Source organism: Jaculus jaculus, chromosome 7, assembly GCF_020740685.1.
Source record: "Jaculus jaculus isolate mJacJac1 chromosome 7, mJacJac1.mat.Y.cur, whole genome shotgun sequence".
NCBI classification, from domain to species: Eukaryota; Metazoa; Chordata; class Mammalia; order Rodentia; family Dipodidae; genus Jaculus; species Jaculus jaculus.
The window spans coordinates 24,990,856-25,018,134 of record NC_059108.1 but is presented as its reverse complement, the minus strand read 5'-3'; the positions used below and the strand labels follow the sequence as shown (position 1 = coordinate 25,018,134).

At 45.3% G+C, this 27,279-nt stretch overlaps 1 protein-coding gene across 1 annotated transcript; it reads right to left on the bottom strand.

Annotated features, from left to right (window-relative positions):
• Nucleotides 1-301: 301 nt before the first annotated feature.
• On the bottom strand, nt 302-27,138 carry Ebpl (EBP like). Its single transcript, XM_004659878.2, has 4 exons — nt 26,802-27,138; nt 10,119-10,188; nt 3,130-3,268; nt 302-795 (listed from the first exon to the last, which is right to left on the bottom strand). The coding sequence occupies exons 1-4, from the start codon at nt 26,970-26,972 to the stop codon at nt 555-557; spliced, it is 621 nt and encodes a 206-aa protein (XP_004659935.1). The 5' UTR covers nt 26,973-27,138; the 3' UTR covers nt 302-554.
• Between the last annotated feature and the right edge of the window lie 141 nt (nt 27,139-27,279).

Sequence of the window (27,279 nt, the reverse complement as noted above, 5' to 3'; positions counted from 1 at the left end):
GGATAATTGGCTTTATTAACACGGAACAATTCATGCCAACAATAACAGTATATAATTAAGTGTGTTATTATCACAAATAAAATTATAACACTCCCTCCCACTTTGAGGCCTTGGGCATACAACTCAGGGCCTTATCCATGCTTTACAAGCACTTTACTTCTGAACAATAGCCCCAGTCTCTCTTTTCCTTATATTGTCATTTTATTAAAAAACAAAAAACAGCCAGGCGTGGTGGTGCATGCCTTTAATTCCAGCACTTGGAAGGCAGAGGTAGGTGGAACACCATGAGTTCAAGGCCACCCTGACACTACACAGTGAATTCCAGGTCAGCCTAGGCCAGAGTGAGACCCTACCTCGGAAGAAAACCAAAACAAACCCAAAAAACAAACAAACAAACAAACAAACAAAAAACAAAGAACAACAAAATTTTGCCACCTTACAACCGATTTTTAACAGGTTGCTCAGGAATAACAGCGTGGAAAACAAAGTATGGATTGGAATGTCTGATCAATATGCTGAATCAAAACAGTCACTATGTTTATAATTCTGAAAATTCACCAGTGCTTTTTCTCTGACTTGGCTCCCTGGAAATACATCTTCTTCAGTTCTACCCATGACTGCCACAGTAGCAGTGCTGGGATCAGAACCCACACACCATTGAAAAATACCAAATAGACCCAAAAGTAGAGCCAACTATTGGTGTTGAGACTGGGGCTTCCGATAAGCCACTCTGGGAAGAAGGTCATCCAGCCACCGTAGAGTTCGCAGGTGCACAGGGTGATCTGTATGAAGTGCCTGTGGGGAGAGAGCAAGGGAAGAGGTGGGCATAGCTTGCACATGAAGGGGGGCACCTTTTCTTCAAGGGCGGCATCCACACAGCCTGCTACAGAAACTGGGTTTCCACCTGGTGCTCCTTTGAGAGGGCACGTTGGCCTCGTTAACAACTCCATCTTTCTTTAGAAAAGCAGCATTGCCCTTTCTATCACCTTCTCAGAGTTAAGGACTGGGGGGGGGGGGCGAAGGGGGAGAATGCCCTGGACTGTTCTGAGGAGGATTTAGTGAGGACATACCTGACTCTACAAGGAGACTTAGATATGAATCCACCATGAGTCATAATTTCATCTGCTATAAAAGGTGACAATAGGGTTGGAGGGATGGCTTAGCGGTTAAGGTGTTTGCCTGCAAAGCCAAAAGACCTTGACTCGACTCCCCAGGACCCACATAAGCCAGATGCACAAGGGGGCGTATGTGTCTGGAGTTCGTTTACACTGGCTGGAGGCCCTGGTGCGCCCATTCTCTCTCTCCCTCTCTCTGCCTCTTTCTCTCTCTCTCAAATAAATAGATAAAAATGAAGTTGTTTTTTTAAAAAGGTGACAACAGCTCTTCCTCAGAGTGATGCAGAAATTAAATGAAATAAAGGGGCAAGAGCTGTGCCTGACACAGTAAATATTCAACAGTGCAAATACCGCAAATGAGGCCATAAATGTGGGAGTACATGCGGCGTGCTTGCCATCACGGTCCCGGAGACTGATCTGGTAAGGCACCAAAGAGAAACTTAACGTTTACTGCCAACTGTCAATAAAACTGATGAAGAAAGGGTATTAGATGACCTATGGGGGGATTCTTTTATATCTGACATTTTATTTATTTTTATTTTGGTTTTTTGAGGTAGGGTCTCACTCTAGCCCAGGCTGACCTGGAATTCATTATGTAGACTCAAGGTGGTCTTGAACTCTTGGTGATCCTCCTACCTCTGCCTCCTGAGTGCCGGGATTAAAGGCATGCGCCACCACACCCAGCTATCCTGGCTATATCTGCTATTTTAAACCCAAGCTTACATAAGACTTCTTCAGGGGCTGTAAAGATGGCTCAGCAGTTAAAGGCAAAAGACTGAGGCTTAAGCGCCTGAGTTCACTTCTCCATCACCCACATAAAGCCAGATGCACAAAGTGACCCATGCATCTGGAATTTATTTGCAGGGGCAAGAGGCCCTGATGTTTTTTGGTTTTTTTTTTCCCCCTCTCTCTCGCTCCCAGTGCTTGCAAATAAATAAAAAATATTTTTTAAGCTGGGCATGGTGGTACACGCCTTTAATCCCAGCTCTTGGGAGGCAGAGGTAGGTGGATTGCTGTGAGTTTGAGACCACCCTGAGACTACATAGTGAATTCCACATCAGCCTGAGCTCCAGGGAGACCCTATCTTGGGAAAAAAAAAAAAAATTCTTTTTTAAGTCTTCAATAAAAAATAGTAGAAAACAGAATGCACTCATGTCAATTTAGCACTGTTTTAGGGACTCTCCCAGGACTGCCATGGGGGAACTCCATCCTCAGAGGAGAAAGAAGAGGGAGGGAGAGGACTGGTCAGGGCTGACTTTAGACCGCCACCCCCACCTTCTGCCTCCCCATAATCTCCACAGCCTGCTCCTGGGGAGATTGCCTGTTTTGAACATCTTACTTAGAAGTACTAGGAGAGTTTACCTTCTGTCACGTAGGGTAAGAGTTGTCTAGAGTGATTTTTGGGAAAGAAAATGGAAATACTACCCATGGTTTGTTTTTGTTTTCCCCCAAAATAGTAGTGGCCAACCAACTACCACTGTTAACATTACTCGTGCCTCTGTGGAGAAAAGAGAATTTTATTTCTCATATACATTATTTTGAATGATCCAATATCATTCTGGTGGCACCATGACCTGTGTCTGTCTGTCTGTCTGTCTGTCTGTCTGTCTGTCTGTCTATCTATCTATCTATCTATCTATCTATCTATCTATCTATCTATCTATCTATCTATCTATCTGTCGGTCTATCTATCTATCTATCTATCAATCTATCTATCTATCTATCTATCAATAAATCTATCCATCATCTCTCTCTCTCTTCTCTCTCTCTCTCTCTCATCTATCTAGTCTGTTTAGACAGGATCACATGTAGTTCAGGCTGGCCTTTAACTCCTGATGCTCCAGCATTCTGAATGTTGAAATGACAGGTATGTGCCACCATACCTGGCTTCAAATAATTTTCATTTATGTTCTGTTTTGTTTTATGAATAAATGTAGTGACAACCTATTCCTGAATTCCATTTGAGGACTGGAAAACTAGTGTTTCTCTTTTCAGCCAGACAGAGGAGACTTACCGATAATATTTCTCCCTAACTATGGCATAAATGAGGAACAAGGCCAGAAACCCATCCAGGACAACAGTCAGAATTTCCAAAGACACAATGGTTGGATCAAAATAAAGCCATCTTGCATCAGCTTTGCCATATTCTTTCCCTGAAGACAAAATGTCTGTGGTTAGTTTCTCAAGTGACTTTGTCATTGTTGTTTGTTTTTGAGGTAGGGTCTTACCCTAGTCCAGGCTGACCTGGAATTCTTTCTCTATGGAGTCTCAGGGTGGCCTTGAACTCACAGTGATCCTCCTACCTCTGCCTCCTGAGTGCTGGGATTAAAGGTGTGTGCCACCATGCCAGGCTATCAAGTGACAAACCTTTTTTAAACTGTGACTTTTATTTTTAGGTAGTAAACAAGCTAATGGGCCACATTATAACATCTTCATAGATGTATATCATTATGTTTTACTCATATTCACCCTATTGCCTTCTCTTGTCCCCTTTTCTGTTGGTCTCCTTACTTCCCCAAATATACTCCGCTGCTGTGGTGTCATAATGTGGTAGAAGGAAGTTGGCAGAGAAACCAGACCCAGCTGAACTCTAAAGCAGTTTCTACTGTGCAAGCCTTTAGCAGGGAGACAGCTTGACCCCGAGTCTCTTCCCAATCTATGCAGCTGCACCCTGCTTATAATACATTACCTGGTTAGTAAAGCCCCTGACCTTCTATAATTTTCCACTTGTAGCCAGTTCCTAGTCATGTAGCCCAGGAGTTTAATCCACCAATAGTGTGAAGAGTTCAAGGTGATGTGATTCTGCCTGCCAGGCTGTCTATAAAAACTCTTGAGCCATCAGAGCTCAATACTCAGGCTACAGAAGTTACTCCTCCACCCTGAGTCCATGTCTACACAAATAAATCTTCTGAATCTCCACTCTGTCTCTGGTGCCAGTTCTGGGTGCCTCAGTTTCCCATTAACAATATATATCATTTTTTAAAATTTAATTTATTAGTTTTCTTTTCAGCAAATACAGGCAGTTTGGTACCATTGTTTAGGCTCATCCATGATCTACCCCCTCCCATTGGACCCTCCTTGTTAATGTAAATGGGTTGTGCATTGTGGAGTTAGCTCACAGTTATTGGTACGATAAATGTCTCTGCATATCATGACCCAACATGTGACTCTGACATTCTTTAATATATATCATTTTTAATCTAAACCTCTACATTTGAGAAAATGTGATATTTGTCTGAGTCTGGCTTATTTCACTTAACATGATGATCTTCAGTTCCATCCATTTTCCTACAAATGACATTTCATTTTCTTTATCCACTCTTTTTTTTGTTTTGTTTTGTTTTTTTGAGATAGGGTCTCACTCTAGCTCAGGCTGACCTGACATTTTCTTTATCCACTCTTTTTGTTTTGTATTTTCAAGGTATAGCCTCACTGACTTGGAATTCATTATGTGGTCTCAGGATGGCCTCAAACTCACAGTGAACCTCCTACCTCTACCCCTTGAGTCCTGTGATTAAAGGCGTGAGTCAGCACACCTGTCCCATTCATCGTGTGTGTGGGGGGAGGGAGTGAAGTATTTTTGGTGAATGTGCACAAATGGTGTATATACATGTTATGTGCAGATTCATGTGCCCCATGTGCATATGTATGGAGGCCAGAGGAGGACATCAGATATCTTCTCTCCATCTTATTTCCTTGAGACAGAGCCTATTATTAAACCTGGAGCTTGTGCCATTTTTTTTGGTTACACTAGCTGGTCAGCAAGCTCCAAGAATACTCCTGCCTCCACCCCACTCAGCACCAGGGTTACATGTGTGTGTGGTCATGTCTGATTGAACTCAGGTCCTTATGCTTGTTTGGTAAGTACTCTTACCTGCTAAGCTCCCCAGCCCTCACTCATCTGTTGACTGGTATCAAGGCTGGTTTAGTATCTTGGCTGCTGTGACTAGTACCACAACACACATGATGGGCATGCATCTCTGTGGCATGATGACTTTGATTCCTTTCTATGCCCGGGAGTATACACCCAGGAGTGGTAGAGTTAGGCCATCTTTTAGTTCTATTTTTAGTTTTTTCTAATTTTAATTTTAATTAATTTATTATTTTCAAGAAGATTTTTGTTTATTTATTTGACAGTGACAGAGAGAAAAAGAGGCAGATAGAGAGTGAGAGAGAGAATGAGCACACCAGGGCCTCCAGCCACTGCAAACGAACTCCAGACGCGTGTGCCCCCTTGTGCATCTGGCTAACGTGGGTCCTGGGGAATTGAGCCTCGAACCAGGGTCCTTAGGCTTCACAGGCAAGTGCTTAACCACTAAGTCATCTCTCCAGCCCTTAATTTTTATTTTTGAGGAACTACTACACTGATTCTCATAGTAGCTGCACAAATTTACATTCCTGTTCACAGAGTACAGATTCCCTTTTCCCACATCCTCACCATCATTTGTTTTATTTTTAAAAAACCAAAATAATTATATATACAATTTATTTATTTATTTATTTATTTATTTATTTATTTATTTATTTATTTATTTGGAGAGAGAGAGAATGGGCACACTAGGGCCTCTAGCCACTGTAAATGAACTCCAGTCTCATGTGCCACTTGGTGCATCTGGCTTTACATGGGTACTGGGAAAGCAAACTTGGGTAGTTAGGCTTTGCAGGCAAGCGCCTTAACTACTGAGCCATTTCTCCAGCCCCATTTGTTTTCTTTAATCAAAGTACTCGGGAGGCAGAGGTAGGAGTATCACAGTGAGTTTGAGGCCACCCTGAGACTACACAGTGAATTCCAGGTCAGCCTGAGCTAGAGTGAGACCCTGCATTGAAAACATGATAAACAAATTAAAATATTTAAAGATTCTAGATATTAAACCCCTGTTAGATACATAGTTGGCAAAGATTTTCTTTCATTCTGTTTTGTTTTGTTTTTTTGAGGTAGGGCCTCACTCGAGCATAGGCTGACAAGGAACTCACTATGTCATCTCAAGTGGCCTCAAATTCACAGGATCCTCCTAACTCTGCTTCCCTAAAGGTGTGCGCCGCCATGCCTGGCTTTCCTCCCATTCTGTAGGGTGCCTCTTCACCGTCCTCATTGTCTCAATTGAGCAGAAACTTTAAAATCTCACACACTCCCAGGCTGAAGAGGTGGCTCAGTGGTTAAAGGTGCTTGCTTGCAAAGCCTGATGGCCCAAGTTCTATTACTCACTGCCCATGTAATGCCAGATAACATAAAGTGGCATGTGTATCTGGAATACATACGCAGAAGCAGGAGGCCCTAGCATGCCATACTCTCTCTCTCTTAAATATCACATATTTCCACTTGTCAGTTCTCACTATTACTCTCTGTGCTGCTGGAGTTCTTTTTGGAAAGCCCTTGCTTATGCCTAACAGCCTCAGAATTTCAGGTCTTACATTAAAGTCACTGATCCATTTTGAGCTAATTTTAATTTTTTTTTGAGGCAAGCTCAATAGACTGGCCTTTTTCTTTTTCTTCTTTTTGTGAGGTAGTGTCTCACTCTAGCCCAGGCTGACCTGGAGTTCACTATGGAGTCTCAGGGTCGCCTTGAACTCACGGCAATCCTCCTACCTCTGCCTCCCAAGTGCTGGGATTTAAGGCGTGCGCCACCATGCCCGGCTTTGGCCTTTTTCTTAATGAGAGAGAGAGAGAGAGAGAGAGAGAGAGAGAGAGAAGGCCATCCACTTTATGACGGACAAGTGCAGGAGGCAGAGGTTTGGTGGGAAAGGAGCAGGGCGACAGCGGGAGGAGGCTCCCAGTGATGGTGAAGGTGTTGTCAACTTGATCTGTTTAGTAATCCACAGAAATCCCTTTCGGGTGGGTCTCTGAGGTTGCTTCCAGGAAGGATTCACTGAAGGAGGAAGTCCTTCCCCCAGAGCGGAAGGCGCCTCTAAGATGGGACTTTATGTAAGGAAGCTCTGGGTGAAAAAGAGCCCCCTCCTTCCTTCCTTCCTTCCTTCCTTCCTTCCTTCCTTCCTTCCTTCCTTCCTTCCTTCCTTCCTTCCTTCCTTCCCTCCCTCCCTCCCCCCTTCCTTCCTTCCTTCCTTCCTTCCACTTGGCTGCCGGAGCTACTCGCTGCCTTCCAGTGTGGGTTGAAGACCAGCGTCAACTGAAGATCCGTATGGGTTGAAGAGCAGCCGATAGCAGGAAGCCTCCAGGCCTCCAGCGCTGGATTGGGACTGCTGAGGCATCTGACCAGGAGGACTGAGCAGCTACTGGGTTCCTTGATTCTCTGGCCTTCAACTGCTATTGGGCTACCGTGAATCAATCCAATAAATCTCTTTTTTTAAAAAATTATTTATTTATTTATTTATTTGAGAGCGACAGACACAGAGAGAAAGACAGATAGAGGGAGAGAGAGAGAATGGGCGCGCCAGGGCTTCCAGCCTCTGCAAACGAACTCCAGACGTGTGCGCCCCCTTGTGCATCTGGCTAACGTGGGACCTGGGGAACTGAGCCTTGAACCAGGGTCCTTAGGCTTCACAGGCAAGCGCTTAACCGCTAAGCCATCTCTCCAGCCCATAAATCTCTTTTTAATATAATTCACTCTAGCAGTTCTGTTCCTCTAGAAAACCCTGACTGATATACTTCCCAGCCCAGCCACTGTTGTGGACTCTGCAAGCAAGTGGGGATGAGGGTGTGGAGTTGACAGCCAGCCTACAACCTGGCGTCAAGGACAGGGCACAGCTAGCCTCCGGGAGGCCCTGACCCAGACCCTCTGCATTAGCAGCTACATGAACTTTATCAAGTGTTCTAGAGAACTCTGTTCACCTTGTCATTTGGGAAGCATTACCTCATTACATCATTGGGTTTTTGCTTTCATGAAAATAAAAGGCACCTTCACTAAAAGAGTTTTCCATTTAAAAAAAAATTTTATTTATTTATTTATTCATTTGAAAGAAAGTGAGAGAGAGAAAGAGAAAAAAAAAAGGCAGACAGAGAAAAAGAGAGAGAGAAAATGGGTACATCAAGGCCTCTGGGAAGCTGCACTTGAATTCCAGACATATGTGCCATGTGTATCTTGTACTGGGGAACTGAACTTGGATCCTTAGGCTTTTCAGGCAAGTGCCTTAACCACTAAGCCATCTCTCCTGAGACTTCACAGTGAATTCCAGGTCAGCCTGGACTAGAGTGAAATCTTAATTTGAAAAACCAAACAATAAAAAAGAAGAAATACAGATGGCATATAAACATCTAAACAAATGTTCTACATCCCTAGTCATTAGGGAAATGCAGATTAAAACTATCTTGAGATTCCATCTCACTCTTGTCAGATTGGCTATCATCATAAAAACAAATGACCATAAATGCTGGCAAGGATGCGGAAAAAGAGGAACCCTTCCACACTGTTGGTGGGAATGCAATCTGGTCCAGCCATTGTGGAAATCAGTGTGGAGGTTCCTGAGACAGCTAAAATTAGATCCACCATGTGCCCAGGTATACCACTCCTAGGCATATATCTTAAGGACTCATCTAACTACCTTAGAGATACTTGCACAACCATGTTTATTGCCGCTGTATTCACAATAACTAGGAAATGGAAATAGCCTAGATGTCCCTCAATTGATGAGTGGATAATGAAGATGTGGCACATTTACACAATGGAGTTCTAATTTTCAGTGCCAGAGATGGGATACCTTCCAGTGAGTTGTTGGCCAGGGAGGTCCCCGATGCCCCCAAAACATTACAGCCTTTGTCAAGGCTCTTGGTTTCCCACCAGGAATAGATGGTAAGACCCTATTGCTGAAGACTCCACATACTTGGGCTGCAAGGTCACTGAGAAATCCTGTTGGAGCTGAGCTGAAAACCACCTTCATGTAGACCAGCTGACAGAAAGCTGGAAAAAGCCATGCTGCATGCAGTTCAATGTGAGAGCAAGAAATCACCAGTGAAGATACAACAGTGGACACAACAAACCTTAAATTTGTCCAGCCAGGCCAAATGAGCCAACAGGTGCAATAGTGGCATGTCTGTTATGGGGGAAACCAACTACCCTCTAATTTGACTGGAGGTCTACTCCATGGGAGGGAATACATCCTGATACTGAATACTTACAGGGTAGTCATGAGCCTTGGGGTGTAATGTCTGCTGCTGTCTGGCTAAATGTATATATTATGCTCACCAAACTGTCCAGTAAGCACTTCTCTTAATGTTCATACCCATATATTAATGCTACCCTCATTTTTGGTTAGAGAAGCTCTTCTTTTCAGATGGCAGTGACCTTGGGATGACTCAGAAGGCACTATGGTGCTGAAAAGAAGTAACAGAGGAGTGCTCAGCACTGAAATATTTCTATCACACCTTCCAAGGTTCAGGGTCCATTGCAGAAGAGGTGGCGGGAAAAATGGAAGAGCCAAAGGAAGGGTACGACTTCTTATGATGTGCTCCTCCAGACACAAAATGGCCTGCATATCCATGACCTCACAGTGCCTGGCACTACCTACACAAGAGCATCATAAGAGGAGGAAAAGATCATGACATCAAAATAAAAGAAAGACTGATTGAGAGGGGATATGATGGAGAATGGAGTTTCAAAGGGGAAAGTGGGGGGAAGGAGGGAACTTCCATGGGATACTGTTTACAATTATGGAAGTTGTCAATAAAAAATAAGTAAAATTAAGTAAATAAATTTAAAAATAATAAAATATATATGTTTGTTAATCTGTAATGCACATGTAACCCACAGTTCACATTTGAGTACATTCACAGCTTTGAATAACCGCAATCTAACTTAGAATATTGAATATTTCCATAAGAGAAACATGAGCCTACTAGCAGTCACTTGCTTTCCCTCCGACACTCTCACTTTTACCCCCAGCCTTTAGGCAACCACTAAGTTATTATCTGTCTCTACAGATTCTCCTATTCTGGACATGACATGTAAATGGAATCATACAATATGTAATATAGACATTCATGTGACTGACAGACATACTTGTAATTACCATCCTCCAGCATTTCAAATGCAAATGCCTTGAATTACTCACATAAAGATGCAATCAAGCCTTGGGAATCTGCAACATTTCCCCCTAGAGACAAGTAGACAAAAGCGCCTTCCTAGAAAGAGAAAAGGAAGACACAACTCCAGTTTAGTGTCACCACCACGGGATGGCACCACAGTGATTGATGTGGCATTGCATGACATTCCCCCCTCCCCTAGCCGAACGCCCCCACCCCCTGCCCCCCCCGTCTACACCTACCCTAGGTGTCAACATCTTGGTCAGAGACCTGGGAGACACCAGCACAATCTCACAGTGTGTGATCCTGAAGCCTGGCTGCCTGGACTTGGAAGTGAACATGTCCATAGCTAATGCATAGCAAATACCAGTTTTCATTGACTGGTTCTGTAAAATCAGAGCTATGTTCTTCCTGGGTAGAAAAAAATTAAGTGAAAGTTGTGCACCAGGAGAGACCCTAATTGTTGTATGTGACGAGAGTATGTTTTAGATTATTCCAGTGATCTTAAATCTTGAAGAACGTCACAGTAGTGTAGTTTTTTGTATTTTTATTTACTGATGAGAGAGAGCATACATGGACATGCCAGGGCCTCTTGCCACTGCAAACTCCAGATTCATGGCTTTATGTAGGTACTGGGGAATTGAATCCTGGCCAGCAGGCTTTGCAATAAAGTGCTTTTAGCCACTGAACCATCTCCCCAGCCTTAATAGTTCACTTTTTATGCATGCATACCTGTGGAGGGGGCATGCAAGGGTCTTGTTTTGCTATAACATTCATCATTTGCATCCGACTTTACTACGTGGGTACTGGGGAATTGAACTTGGGCCTTTAGCCACTGAGCCATCTCTGCAGCCTCAATTCATGTTTTTTAACCTAAAAAAAAAAAAAATTCAAAGCCGAGTGTGGTGGTGCAGGCCTTTACTCCCAGCACTCAGGAGGCAGAGGTAGGAGGATTGCTGTGAATTCAAGTCTAACCTGAGACTACATAGTGAATTTCAGGTCAGTCTGAGCTAGAGTGAGACTCTACCTCGAAAAAACAAAACAAACAAACAAAAAAATTCAAGCAAAAGTAGCAATGAAGTGTCTGTAGCAGAGCCAAGCACCCTTCTTTATCTGCTGTATAAGGGCAAATTTAGGAAGATTTAAAATGCTATTTTTGGACTTCCAGTCAAGATGGCATTGGCCTAACTGTGCCAACATCTCGAGGAAGGAAAGATGGATGCAGATCTGGAGGAGAGAATCAGTCCATCACAACTCAACAGGGCCCCAGCTGAAACCAAGAGTAATTGGGAAAATGAGCAAGAGTACTGCTTTCTGGGTGAACCTGGTACCAGCACAAGGGTGAAGGAGATAGATACAGAGAACACGCAGCTCCTACCAAACCAGAGATCCAGAGACGCAGAGGCTCCCAAGAGCCCATCACTGAAGCCGACCTAAACCGAACCCAACATGGCTCAGGGAAATTTGCAGAAGAGGGGGCGGAAAGATGTTGGGACATTATGCACAGAGACATTGCCTCTTGCCCAAACCTAATGGCTACCCCCACAATGCATGACCCACATTCCCCAACATGGAGGGTCCCTGTGGAGGAGGGAGGACAGAGAGGAGGTTAACGATGGTACCAACATGACTATATACACACTGTGTACATAACTAATAAAACAAAATAAAATAAAATGCTGTTTTTGGGTCAGGCGTGGTGGTGCACTCCTTTAATTCCGGCATTTGGAAGGCAGAGGTAGGGGGATTGCTGTGAGTTCAAGGCCACCCTGAGACTACATAGTGAATTCCAGGTCAGCCTGGGCTAGAGCGAGACCCTACCTTGAAAAAAAAAATGCTTTTTTTGACTTTTAGTGAAGGAAATCTGTGCAATTTATACTTACTTCCCTATCATAGAAGTGTTCCTCTGCCTTAACTTTCAACATCGAGCAACTTGAATTCACTGGGCTTTCTGAGTCATGGTGCTCTCTTCAATAGATTTCACTGCTGGCGATTACAACTTCTTTCTCATTCCCTTTTGCCACAGAAATGGCTTTACATGATGTTGAAATTCTCTCTGCCCCACCTCTGCTCTCTTCAGTGTTACTTCCCAGTTATCACATTTCGACACCTGTGGAATTATCTTCCTAACTCATCACTGTTATCTTGTTTTAGACAGCTCATCCTGAATAGCTACTAATTTCTACTAGCTCCTCCTCCTTTCCAGTTTTCGGCAGCTACAGTCACCCACATTTGTCACGTTAAGTAGTGAGCTGAAGACCTCTGCTCACTCACTCACCCAGGCCGTGCATTACACAGGCTTCTCAGTGTCTAAGAACATGCGAGCTCTCCACGCTCCCACGCCCTCCTTCCTGCTTGCAGCTCCCAACTTCTGCCCACTTTGCTTGTTGACATCAAACCAGTCACACTCACATTCTTGTTTGGCAAACATATTTGCCTTCCCTATCTTATTTTTAAAATATTTTATTTTTATTTATTCATTTGAGAGAGAGAATGGCCATGCCAGGGCTTCCAGGCACTGCAAACAAACTCCAGATTCATATGCCATCTTGTTCATCTGGCTTACATGGGTCCTGGGGAATCGACCCTGAATTGAAGAATGCAAAGTTGCCAGGTGTGGAGGGGCACAACTTTAATTTCAGCACTGAGATAGGAGTTATCAGGATCTCACGGAAGTGGCCTCTCCCTACGTTACCCAGAGCTTTGATTTTGTCAGAATTGATTTGTCAGAATTTGATTTTGTCAGAAGAATCAGGGGTTGAGGGAACTTGCTTGCAAAGCCTGCCTGCCTGAGTTCAGTTTCCCAGCACCCACATAAAGCTGGACACAAAGTAGAACAGGCATCTGTGACCCCAACATGCCTACAACCATAGGAGGCAGAGCCAGGAGAATCCAAAGGTAACGGTCCTACTCAACAAGTGTGTTTGCAATGGCAGAGAATGGCAAAGAAGGAGGAAGAGCAGACATCTGGGAGTGGTCCTCTGGCCTCTGTGGCGCACATATTTCTACATGCAAACGTACAAGCATGCACTCACAAATTAAAAAAAAAAAAGTTTTAAGATAAAAAAAAATGCAGGGCCTGGTATAATGGCCTTTAATCCCAGCACATGGGAGGCAGAGGTAGGAGGATCACCATGAGTTCAAGGCCACCCTGAGACTACAGAGGGAATTCCAGGTCAGCCTGGGCTAGAGTGAGATCCTACCTCAGAAAACCAAGAAAAAAAGAAAAAAAAAAAAAAAAAGGGAGCCTGGCATGGTGGTGCATGCCTTGAATCCCAGCCTTTTATCTCAGCACTCAGGAGGCAGAGTTGGAGGACCACCTTGAGTTCAAGGCCACCCTGAGAATAGAGAGTGAATTCCAGGTCAGCCTCTGCTAAAGTGAGACCCTACAGTGAAAAACTAAAAATAAAAAAATAAATAAATAAATCAACAAAAAATAATTGGGATCTAGTACAAGAGTTGAGGTTATGGGGCACCACCTAGGCAGGAGCTAATCCTGGCCTCAAAGAAGAGTCACTATAAAAAAACAAGAGGAGATATTAGCTGTGCTTGCTTGTTGGGACAGGAATTGTTTTCTTCAGTAGTGTAACCGCTGGTAAATTACTCATGATCCAACAAGTAACCCCTGCCCATGTTCATGCAGGTAATGTAATTAAACTCAGTGGGTCACAAAAAAAAAGAAAACAAACCTGATGCTATGGAGCTAAATAGAGCATTCTCAAAGGAAGAAATACGAATGGCATATAAGCATCTAAAAAATGTTCTACGTCACTAGTCATCAGGGAAAAGCAGATTAAAACTACATTGAGATTCCATCTCACTCCTGTCAGAGTGGCCACCATCATGAAAACAAATGATCATAAATGTTGGCGGGGATGTGGAAAAAGAGGAACCCTTCTACACTGCTGGTGGGAATGCAATCTGGTCCAGCCATTGTGGAAAACAGTGTGGAGGTTCCTAAAACAGCTAAAGATTGATCTACTATATGACCCAGCTATAGCACTCCTAGGCATATATCCTAAGGACTCATCTCATTTCCTTAGAAGTACATGATCAACCATGTTTATTGCTGCTCAATTTATAATAGCTGAGAAATGGAACCAGCGTAGATGTCCCTCAACTGATGAGTGGATAATGAAGATGTGGCACATTTATACAATGGAGTTCCACTCAGCAGTAAAGAAAAATGAAGTTATGAAATTTGCAGAAAAATGGATGGACCTGGAAAGGATTGTACTAAGTGAGGTAACCCAGGCTCAGAAAGCCAAGAGCCACATGTTCTCCCTCATATGTGGATCCTAGCTACAGATGATTGGGCTTCTGCGTGAGAAGGAAAAAACTCAGTAGCAGAGGCCAGTAAGTTAAAAAGGAGATATAAAGGGAAGAGAAAGGAAGGGAGGGGTGTACTTAATAAGTTGGTATTGTATATATGTAAGTAGAATGATTGAGATGGGGAGGTAATATGATGGAGAATGGAATTTCAAAGGGGAAAGTGGGGGGGGGGAGGGTATTACCATGGGATATTTTTTTATAATCATGGAAAATGTTAATAAAAATTGTGAAAAGATAAAAAAAATAAAATAAAACCCTGAAACTAGCAAGGAGACTAGTTGGGAAGATGAAGGGATTCAGTGGGAGTGGGAGGGGAACAAGAGATTGTAATGGAGGATAAAAGTAGGATCAAGATACATGCTTGAAATTGTCAAAAATAGGGGGATGTGGTAAAAAGCAAAATCAAGGGCTGGAGGGATTTCTCAGTGGTTAAGGCACTTGCCTGCAAGGCCTAAGGACCCATGTTCTACTCTCCAGATCTCTTTTAAGCCAGACACATGAAGATAAGGGAAGTGCAAGGTCACACATGCCCACTAGGTGGCACAAGCATCTGGAGTTCGATTGCTGTGGTTGAGGCCCCGTGGGTGCCAATTCTCTCTCTCTAAAAGTAATAAGAAAGAAAAAGGGGGGGGGGCAGGACAAGCCTAGCCCTTGCCCTCTAGCTTAGTATTTTACCATGTGCTTTACCCCACCCCGCCCCCACATGCTGCTTCTGCTAGAATGCCTTCTGTTGTGCTCAGCTGTAACCAGAAGACCTCACCAGAGCCAAACCAGTTCTCCTGGACCTCCTTTTTTCTCCAAAGTACCCAAAGTATTTTGTTATAGGAAAAAAAAGACCAGATGAAGACAAATACCAAGGATGATAATATATATATTTCATAAACTTTTGTATTTTTTTTTTATTAGAGAGAATGGGTATGTCACGCCTTCAGCTGCTGTGGAGAAACTCCAGATGTGTACATCCCCCTGGGTGCACGTGGGACATTGTGTGCTTGCATCACTGTGCGTCTGGCTTCATGGGGCCTGGAGATTCAAACTTGAGGTTTTACTCTTCACAGGCAAGAGCCTTAACTGCTCAGCCATCTCTCCAGCCCTACACTCTTTTTTGTTTGTTTTTTATAAACATTTGTTTAAATTTATTTATTTATTTATTTATTTGAGAGCAACAGACACAGAGAGGAAGACAGATAGAGGGAGGGAGAATGGGCGCACCAGGGCTTCCAGCCTCTGCAAACGAACTCCAGACGCGTGCGCCCCCTTGTGCATCTGGCTAATGTGGGACCTGGGGAACCGAGCCTTGAACCGGGGTCCTTAGGCTTCACAGGCAATCGCTTAACCGCTAAGCCATCTCTCCAGCCCTTTTGTTTGTTTTTAATTAAGGTTTCACTTTAGCCCAGGCTGACCTGGGACTCACTCTGTAGTTTCAGGCTGGCCTTGAACTAAACTCACAGCAATCAATCCTCCTACTTCTGCCTCCCAAGTGCTAGGATTAAAGGTCACCACACCAGGCCCTACATTTTTTTTTTTTTTAATTTGTGAGTGCATGTTTGTGCATTTGCATGTGGAAATATGTGCGCCATGGAGGCCAGAGGACCACTGCCGGATGTCTGCTCTTCCTCCTTCTTTGAGACAGGGTCTCTGCCATTGCAAACACACTTGTTGAGTAGGACTGTTACCTTTGGATTCTCCTGGCTCTGCCTCCTATGGTTGTAGGCACGTTGGGGTCACAGATGCCTGTTCCACTTTGTGTCCAGCTTTATGTGGGTGCTGGGAAACTGAACTCAGGCAGGCAGGCTTTGCAAGCAAGTGCCCTCAACCCCTGATTCTTCCTCTCAGCACCAGGTCTCCGCGTCTGAGAGGTTCCATCATCTTAACACCCTGCGCTGGGGACCAAGCTTCCAGCACATGAATCCTTGCTGACTAATAGCTATGCAGAAAAAATGCTTCGTTGACAGCACAAATGGAACCACTACAGGCATGAGATCAGACTGTTGGATCAGCGTAGACTGCCGCTACGTAAACGTGAGTCATGACTTTCTGGGGTGATACAACTGTTCTTCACAGGGACACTGTAAGCAGCTGGAGAGAATGTTTTGTCATTGTTGTAGTAAAATACCTGAAATCAACAAGTTGAAAGAGGAAAGATTTATTTAATTCAATTTATTTTATTTATTAGAGAGATAGAGACAGAAAGAAAGAGAAGCAGATAGAGAGAGAATGGGCACACCAAGGCCTCCAGCCACTGCAAACAAACTCCAGACGAATGCGCCCCCTTGTGCATCTGGCTTATGTGGGTCCTGGGGAATTGAACTGGAGTCCTTAGGCTTTGCAGGCAAACGTCTTAACTACTACGCCATCTCTCTAGCCCAGGAAGGATTTGTCTCATGATTTTAGGACATCATGGAGGAAGGGAAGGTATGACAGAGCAGCTTCCATCACGGCGTCAGAAGAGAGGAGAGAATGCAGTTCCCGTCACCATGTCAGTGATGTGGGTAATGTGCTTCCAATACCAGCATGAGGACCTGAGTTCTGACCCCTAGCACCCACATAAAAAAGCAAGGCATGGTGGCATGTGCCCTGTGATCCAAGCATGGGTTTTAGTTTTTTGAGGTAGGGTCTTACTCCAGTCAAGGCTGACCTTGAACTCACAAAAATGCTCCTACGCTGCTCCTAAGTGCAAGGATTACAGGGGTGGGCCACCATACCTGGCCAAAAAAACAAAGGTTCCTTTAGAGTACAGTCTTGGGGGGAGGTGAAGGTACAAAAGGCACATGTGGTGAATGGAGGATGGCAGACTATGGAGGAAGGATCTCAGCTCAAACCACAAAAGAAAGACCAGACTTGTCCTTTCACATGTGTGTGTGTTGTGTATACGTGTGCGTATACATGTGTGTATGCATGCTTATACATTTGTGGGGACATGTGTGCGGACACATGTCCATGTGTGCACGTACATGTGTAGGCATGTGTATGGAGGCCAGCAATCGACATCATTGCCTTTCTCAGTCCCTCTCTACCTTATTGTTTTCAGACGGGGGACCTTGCTGAACCTAAAGATCTCTGATTACACTAGACCTAGCCAGTGAGCCCAAGAGATTCGGATCATAGGCCCATGCCACCACACCTGACTAGGGATCAGGACTCATGTCCTCCAGGTCAGCCTGGACTAGAGTGAAACCTTACTTAAAAAAAAACAAACAAAAAAACCCTCCAGTGTAACATATCAAATAAAATTTAGTAACAATCTCATTCCTCAGATATTCCAGACTTGTGATTTTTTGGGGGGTAGGGGAGAGGGCTGGAGACAGGGTCGTACTGTAGACAGGGTTTTACTGTAGCCTAGGCTAGCCTGGAATTCATTATGTAGTCTCAGGATGGCCTCGAACTCATGGAGATCCTCCTACCTCTGCCTCCTAAGAACTGGGATTAAAGGCATGTGCCACCACACCAGGCTTCAGACTTGTGATTTTAACAATGCATTTTATCGATTTCAAGAGAACTATCACAGTTCAGAGAAAATAAATGTTCTGGCTGGGCAAGCCACTGCTATCTGGGATTGAGTGACCAATCCATACAGATTGCTTCATATGGTCATTTCAATCCTTAAAGAACAATGCTTCTCAGCACGGTGGCTTTATAAAACAAAAAGAACACCACATGAGGCTAAACTTGTATTTGACTGTATGTGGGAGTTTTTGTTTTAAATGTGTTTGAATGAAGACTCAGAAGAGCTCAGCAGTCATTAGGGAGAAGAAAGTGGGGTAAGAACGGAATCAGCATGTAACCCTGTCAACATGTATTAGTGATTTCAAATGTGACTCACAGTCTCTGCTGAATCAGACCCGGCTTTTTTCATGTCACAGCAACAGCCCTAATCTGTTCCCAGAGGGACCAGCTGCCACAATCCCCTCCCCCCAATTTAACAAAGCTTTAGTGACTTCCTGTGTGCCCGCTGCCATCCTCCTGCTGAGGAGACCACCCTCATTCGGTGGAGCCTGCCCAGTGGGCTGCTGTGAGCTAACACTCCCAGTGGACGGTGCCTGCTCTCCTGGAACTTGGGAGTAGAACAGTCCACAGGTTTTATCGTGTCTACGGCATGCAGCCTCGTGCTGAATTTAGAAATATCTGTCCTCTTGGGAAAACCCATCTGCTGAGACAGCTGTTCTCGAATTAAGGATTGGATGGGAAGCCTTCGGAGCTCATCTTAACTGCACATGTATTTTATCTGTTTGAGAGACAAGAACGGGATGAAAAGGAACAGCTTATCCAAGCACAGAGAGTCTGGAGAGGGGAGTCACTAAGGGACACAGAAAGAGGAAACTGCAATTACTTCCAGGTACCTTATGTCCTTGCTAACCAATTCTTGCCAGTGAACCCAAGCCTAGGACTCTTGGTTGATCCCATGACTTACGTGCATGTTCAAGTTTGAGAAGCACTGCCTTGAATTTCAAAGTCTTTTAATCCTTAGAATAACCCCTCCCCCTCTCAACCTCACAATTCTACCTCAGTCAAGCGTTGGCATACAGGAGTAAGTCACCCCATGCCATCCCGGGTGGTGGAGGAAGCATCATTTCCATGCTTCATGGATAAGAAAGCTGAGAAAGAGCATTTCCTTTCCAACTAATTTTTTTTGTATTTTATTTTTATTTTTTTTATTTGACAAAGAAAGAGGGGGAAAGAGAAAAAGAGAGAACGAGCAGGGCCTCCAGGCACTGCAAATGAACCCTAGAGGCACATGTGCGTCCCCTTGTGCATCTGGCTAACGTGGGTGCTGGGGAATTGAACCAGGACCCTTTGGCTTTGCAGGCAAATGTCTTAATCGCTAAGCCATCTCTCCAGCCCCTCTTCCTCCCTTATTCCAGAGAGGATTTGCTGTGGGAGCAGTCCTGCCCATGGCTTCGCAGCTGTCCTCATGGTAGCACTGGGGTTCAAGGGCATGACTATTGGATCCCAGTGCCCACACTCTTTCCACCTCTTCCCAGAACTTCTCAAATGGAAAAATGGCTTAGTAACCGACTCTTCATTTAAAAAAAAAAAAAAAAAAGGATCTGAGACAGGTAAGAGGGAGAGTGATTGACAAGAGCAGTGACTAGCTAGTAGCCAGGTTGGGAGAACCACGGTCAGCTGACCCAGGAGCCTTCAACTACCCTCTGCTACACAAATAGAGAAAGCGGGCCCAGCAAGCAAAAGTCATAGGATGCAAATTTCAACTCCCATGTCATGAAAGCTTTCTTGGAAACAGGGCTACTCCGGTCTGGGGAGGTGGAGCTGGCTCTCGGGCAAAGGGCTGACCGCCATGTCTGTACGGGGCTGTCAGGAGGATTTCTGTTTCCAGGGGCGGGTGGGGCCACTAGGCACCTGTGAGCCCTCCCTAGACTATCTGCTTCTGCACCCTGCCCTGGTCCTCCTGGGAGATATCTACTGTGCCTGGTGGGACCCACAGGCTGCACTTTTTTTTTGTTTTTGGTTTTTTGAGATAGGGTTTCACTCTGGTCCACGCTAACCTGGAATTCACTACGTAGTCTCAGGGTGGCCTTGAACTCATGGCGATCCTCCTACCTCTGCCTCCCAAGTGCTGGGATTAAAAGCATGCACCACCACGCCTGGCTCCTACACTTAAAAAAAAAAAAAAAAAAAAAAAAACTTTATTTATTTTTTGTTTATTTTTTTATTTATTTGAGAGAGAAAGAGGCAGAGAGAGAGAATGGGCGCACCAGGGCCTCCAGACACTGCAAACGAACTCCAGATGTGTGTGCCTCCTTGTGCATCTGGGTTACGTGGATCCTGGGGAATCAAGCCTTGAACCGGGGCCCTTAGGCTTCACAGGCAAGCGGTTAACCGCTATGCCATCTCTCCAGCCCTAAACTTTATTTTTTTTAGAGAGAGAGAGGCAGAGAGGGAGGGAGAGAAAGGTTATGCCAGGTCCTCCAGCCACTGCAAACAAACTCCAGATGCATGTGCGCCCCTTGTGCATCTGGCTGACCTGGGTCCTGGAGAGTCGAACCGGGATCCTTTGGCTTTGCAGGCAAACACCTTAACAACTTAAAGGCAACTGGACCTGAGAAGTACTCACCCTCAAGGAAGAGCTGGTCAGTGACATCCTCGCCCTCTGGTACACAGACTAAGAAATGAAGGGAATGTGGTTCTGAGGACTAGCAAACGTGAACAGTCACGAGAGGCCACAAAGCCACCAACATTACATTATAACTAAACTCAAGTTACAAGAAAGCATGGTATATGGTGTATTCGCTAGGGTTGCTATACAGGAGGAGGTAGGAGGATCAGGAGTTCGAGGTCATCCTCAGCTCCACAGGTAGCAAGAGGCCATCCTGGACTATTTAACATTCTATTTCACACACACACATGAAAGAAGTGCCACAAACTGAGTGGTTTAACCAACAGAAATGCATCTTCTCCGGGCTGGGTATGTAGCTCAGTGGTAGAACACTAGCTGGGCATGTGCAAGACCCTTGGCACAATACCCAGTACCACACAGAGGAAAAGGAGAAGGGCAAGCAGGGGGAGGAGAAGAGTGGGGAGAGGGAGAAAGGGAGGTGGAGGTAGGGAAGTATAGTAGACAGTTCCAGTGCTGCTGGGCTGAACATCCAACCAAACACAGTTGTATGGGAGGAAGGGGTTTATTTCCAGCTGACAGGTCCAGTGGTGGAAGAAGCCGGCTCCTATTCATGCGTCCAAGCAGAGCAAGAAGCCACCACCCAAAGGCAGAAAGCGGCACTCAGAACTCAAACCTCCCTGTGCACCTTCAGGCTGGAGCTCAGGTACCCCAGTGAAACGCCTTCAGTAGCAGGAGCCTGCCTGCTAGGGGCTGGTGCTGCAACTCAATTTCAATACAACACCGGAGCCTATGGGGCCATACATTCCAACTACCTCAGGAAGGAAGGAAAGAAGGAAGGGAAAGGAAAGGAGGGAGGGAGGGTAGAAGAGAAGTAGGGAGGGATGAAGAAAGGGAGGAAGGGAAGACGGGAGGGAGAAGAAATGTACTACCACCAGGCATGGTGGTGCACGCCTTTAATCCTAGCACTCGGGAGGCAGAGGTAAGAGGATCACTGTGAGTTCGAGGCCAGCCTGAGACTACAAAGTGAATTCCAGGTTAGCCTGAGCTAGAGTGAGACCTTACCTCAGGAAAACAAAAACAAAACAAAACAAAACAAAACAAAACAAAACAAAAGTACTATCTGCCACTTCTGGGGGCCAGATGTTTAATCCAGATCAGAGGTCAGAAAGTACACAGAGGCTCAGACCATCCTTTGCTGCCAGTGCCAATGCTCTTCTGAGCTTCCAGACAGCTGGAGTCAAAATGGAGAGACAGTCACATTGTTCTTTCTGTTGAAATACACAAACTAAGACTCTGCAAAAGAGATTTCTTTTCTTTTCTTTCTGGGGTTTTTTGGGGTTTTTTTTGTATTTTTGTTTGTTTTCAAGGTAGTGAAAGAGGATAGAAGAAAGCTAGCTTTCCTCAGGAACTTTCAGTTAGGGATCGAGGCTCAAAGACAACCATGAGATGCCAGCCCACATGCCACCTCACCCTGGAACAAGAATGAAGCTCTTGGGGCTGGAGAGATGGCTTAGCGATTAAGGTGTTTGCCTGCAAAGCTAAAGAATCCTGGTTGGACTCTCCAGGAGCCCACGTTAGTCAGATGCACCAGGGGGCGCATGCATCTGGAGTTTGTTTGCAGTGGCTGGAGGCCCTAGTGTACCCATTCTTCCTCTCTCTTTCTCACTCTCAAATATATAAATAAATAAACTATATTTTTAAAAAATGAATGAAACTCTTGACAAACATGTCTGATCGAGACCTATCTATAGCGCCCTCTGCTGCCCACAGTCTACTGCGCTACCTGGGTGGGCTGACCCTCAGGTTCATCCTCCAAACTGACTAGCCAATCCCGTCTTCCCTTTACATACCTGAATCTGATGCCGGCAAGGCCGTGGCCTTCCATCCTCTCCCTCTCTTCCTTCTGTCTTTACCCTAGGTGTGTGGGGGTCTCTCCAGCTCTTGACCTGTGCTGCTCAGACATATGGGAGTCTGGCCTCTACCCTCACCAAGCCAGGGAGAGCATTGCATTTCCTTGATCTAAACTTTTCTGCTTGTCTGTGCTTTATTGTTTGGGGTAACTTCTCACTTTAATTACATGTATGATTTTTCTCTGATCTCCAAATCTACCACATGGGTGGTCTCAGCAACTCTAGACTTGGTATCTGTCTGTTTCCTCTAGACTGGGGGAAACCATGAGCATCACTCATTTCTCCTCTGAATTCTTGGTCCCTGCCTTGATATTTCCCCTCTTCGGGAAAGCACATGGAGGATGCCATGTGTGTTTGCTGAGTCTCTCTACGTATAAAACTAAATTCTACTTTCATGTGCTTACAATTCTGTTCTAGTCCTTTTCTAAAGACCTCAATTTCTCCTAAATGAACCTTATAAACTATACAGTGTTTCCACATGAGAGCATGTTTTCTACTTCCCATGTGTCTAGCCTCCCTTCCTAGACCTTTATCTTCCTTAAATAAACTCCACAATTTTTTATTTCCCCCTAAATAAACTTAGTAATTCATAATTTATCTTGAGATCATCTTTACTAATTCTTTATTAAAGGTAGGACAAAACCCAAAACTTGGGGTTTGTAAGTTCTGGGAGATCCTTCCTGAACCCAAACATGCTGCATCAGTAGGCTCTCACTTTAGCCCAGGCTGACCTAAAACTCATTCCATAATCCCAAACTGGCCTGGAACTCACAGCAATCCTCCTACTTCTGCCTCTCAAGTGCTGGGATTAAAAGTATATGCCACCATGTCCAGCATAAGCTTTTTTGTTTTGTTTTGTTTTTTGAGGTAGGGTCTCACTCTAGCCAAGGATGATCTGGAATTCACTGTGTAGTCTCAGGCTGGCCTCGAACTCACAGTGATCCTCCTACCTCTGCCTCCCAAATGCTGGGATTAAAGGTGAGTGCCACCATGCCAGATTTAATATTTCTTTTTTTATTTAAAAATTTTATTTATTTGCAAGCAGAGAGATGTGGGGGGCTGGAGGGAAGAGAGACACACAGAGAGGATGACCACTTTGTGCATCTGGCTTATATGGGTAATGGGGAATCAAACCTGGGCTGTCAGGCTTTGTAAGCAAGTGCTTTGAACCATTGTGCAATCTCTCCAGCCCAAAAGAAATTTCTTTAGTTTTTTTGTTTGGTTTTTTTGAGGTAGGATCTCATTCTAGCTCAGGCTGACCTGGAATTCACTACATAGTCTCAGGGTGGCCTCAAACTCACGGTGATCCTCCTACCTCTGCTTCCTGAATGCTGGGATGAAAGGCATGTGCCACCACGCCCGGCTAAAAGAGATTTCTTATATGCATGTCACCCGGAGAGTAACATTACTCATGCTCTTCAAACATTCTGCTATTCCATAAACTCTGTAAGAGGACAAGGACTATCCATTGTGTCTGTGTCTGACTGCACACGACATCCAAGGAGCTCTTCAATATTTGTGTAAATGAAAAGAATAGGGCACCATCCTGAGATTTGGCTGCAGCAGCCAGCTCTTGGTCATGGTACTACCACCTGAAATGCAGGAGCACAGGGCTGCCCATCTATGCCACGGATAAAGGCACTGAGTCACTGTGAACACTGTCCCCGAGGCACATGACTCAGCACTGCTATGTCGCACAGCACCCACCGCTCACCAGCTCCCCCGGTCATTTGCTAGACCTTTCTATGAAACCCAACCGAAGTGACGCTGTCAGAAAATGACAGAAAGAGTCAGGCACGGTGGCACACGCCTTTCATCCCAGCACAGAGGCAGAGGTAGGAGGATGGTCACCGTGAGTTCGAGGCCACCCTGAGACTACTACATAGTGAATTCCACGTCAGCCTGAGCTAAAGTGAAACCCTACCTAGAAAAACAAACAAACAACAACAAAAAATTTTGTTTTGTCACTGTAAAATTATCATGAGGGCTGGAGAGATGGCTTAGTGGTTAAGGCACTTGCCTGTGAAGCCTAAGAACCCAGATTCAATTTCCCCAAAACTCACATAAACCAGTTGCGTGTGGTGGCACATGTGTCTGGAGTTTATCTGCAGTAACTGGAGGCCCTGCCCATCCTCTCTCTTTCTCCAATAAGTAAATAAACATTTAAAAAAATCATCATGAAACTATTAACACATTGGAACATGGAGTCTGGGATAACCTGAATCTATGTTACTGGGCCATAATCACTCATATTTGGCTCCAGAATAAACCACTCTTATTTCCTTTGAGGAGAGAGCGGTTTTTGGCATCGACAGTAGCAACATCTGGTATCTGCAAATAAAGCATTACCTAAAACTCTGTTTTCTTTTCTTTTCTTTTTTGGTCAATATTATGGATTTTACTTTCACATTAGTTAAAAGTTTATGTAAATTTAACCTAGATCAAATTTTGCAAAACGAGCAGGTGTGGTGGCGCACGCCTTTAATCCCAGCACTTGGGAGGCAGAGGTAGGAGGATTGCAGAGAGTTTGAGGCCACCCTGAGATTACATAGTGAATTCCAGGTCAGCCTTAGCTACAGTGAGACCCTACTTCGGAAAACCAAAATAATAATAATAATAATGACAAATAAGTAAAATAAAATATATTTATTTAAAATATTTAAAAATATTTTTCTTATCTGAAAGAGGCTGAGAGGGAGAGAGAGAGATTGGGGGCACCAGGGCCTCCAGCTGCTGCAAACTAACTCCAGACACATGAGCCACCTTGTGCGTCTGGCTTATGTGGGTCCTGGGGAATCGAACTGTGGTGCTTAAGCTTCGCAGGCAATGCCTTAACCACTAAGCTATTTCCCCAGCCCTATTTAAAATTTTTTTTTATGAAAAATAGTAAAAAAGTATAGATTTATTAGGGGAGAGAATGTGTGTGTGTGGGGGGCAGGTCAGTTCCTCTTGCCACTGAAAATGAACTCCAGCTGCATGTACCACTTTGTGCATCTGGTTTTATGTGGGCACTGGGGAATGGAACCTGAGACATCAGGCTTTGCAAGCAAGGGCCTTTATCCATCTCTCCGGCCCAAGATCAGCATTTTTTTAAGTTATTTATATTTTTTTGAGGTAGGGTCTCACGCTGACCTGGAATTAACTCTGTAATCTCAGGGTGGCCTCGAACTCACGGTGATCCTCCTACTTCTGCCTCCTGAGTGCTGGGACTAAAGGGGTGCGCCACCACATCCAGCTTAAGTTATTAATTTTTTAATATAAAGGCTGCACACATAGAACTCTTCCCCCCAGTTCTGTTGAGGGTCTTCAGTGGGGCCATTTGTATTCATTGTGGGGACCTCAGTCAGTCTCTGCGGGGATGGGGTAAATATGGGGTCTCAGGCTATTCCCATCCATCCTAAGGCTCTTACAATCTTTCCACTCCCTATTCCGCAATACTCCCTGAGCCTTGGTGGGCAAGATAGAGATCTGAATTAGCGTTGCTTTCTCTGTAGTCTCTGGATCTCTGTTTTTATAAGGGTTGAGTGTCCAGGGAAACGGTGACAGACACTGGTCACTCAAGATCAGCAATTTTAAACACAGCAGTGTCTTTCACGGACAATGCCCCATCCATGGTGATATCAGCGCACAGGGTTTACGCTTGCTTGGACCTTGCGACTCAGAAATGATCTCTTCAGTTTTTTTTCCAATTCAACATTCAGGTGAAGGTTACAGTGAGACTAACAGCAATCTAACTTACATTAAGACCAGCACATGCTTAGAACGTCCTTTAGCAATTTTTGAAAGGTAGAGGAGGTGACAGCATTGCATACCGTTTACAGACTTGGGAATGAAAATCAGAGGTGGTGCAGCCTCTGGCCAGAACCCAACAGTTGACAGGAAGGAGGATATGCCAGACATTCAGGCCTCTCCTTTTGACTATCACAATACAGAAACAATGGACCAGGTGAAAAATCCCCAGGAGCCTCACGCTGGGAGAAGAAAAAGGCTGAGGTCGTGGGTCCAGGAAGAGGAAGTTGTCTGCGGAAGACCACCTAGCAGGGGACTAGAGTTGAAATAGGACCACGCCACCACCATGTCTGTCTGCTCAGTTATGCATACCTCTGGCATTTTATTGAATCCTAAGCCTCATGTTAGAACCCCAAAGGCGGTCTTAGTTGCGGAGGCGGGTGCGTTCATCGCATCTCTTTATTCCCCGGGCCACACTGAATTACCTCTTCCTTTTCGGCTTCTCACGATTACTGAATTGGCTTACTGAGGACGAGTGATCAAACCTGGCTGGGTAGGGGGGCTGTCCGGGTCCAGGCCCTGACCCTCACTAGGATAACAGCCACGTGCACCAAGGCATCCGGGTTCCGTGGACTTCGGGCGAGGCCCGAGGCAGCGTCACTTACCAGCACAAAGTGCACCAGGGCGTCGTAGCAAAGCCAGGCGAGCGCTCCGCGGTCCGCAGCCCCCCGGCCCCGGCCCAGGCGCAGGCCCAGCGCGCAGCCCGTGGCCAGCAGCGCCGCGCACAGCAGTAACGACTGGCCGGCAGCGGGTCCCAGCTCCCAGCCCGGGCCCATGGTGCCCGCTCCACACCCCCGGCAACCCGAGGCCTGGCCGGGAGCCAGCGGCAGCCGGGGCGGGGCCTCCGGGAGGGACGCTGTTATTGGCCGGAGAGGGGGCGGGACCGGTCGGGGCCCGCCTCGGGCCAGCCGGAGCAGCTCAGGCTGGCACCATCACTCCTGCAATCCTCCTCCGCGATGGACCACCTCGCTTAGCCCCGCCTCGAAACCTTCCCCCACCCCCACCCCGACCAAACCCAAAGGGCTACACATTTTGGTATGGTCTGAAGTCCAAAGAATTAAGCTACAAGGTTAAGCCAGATTT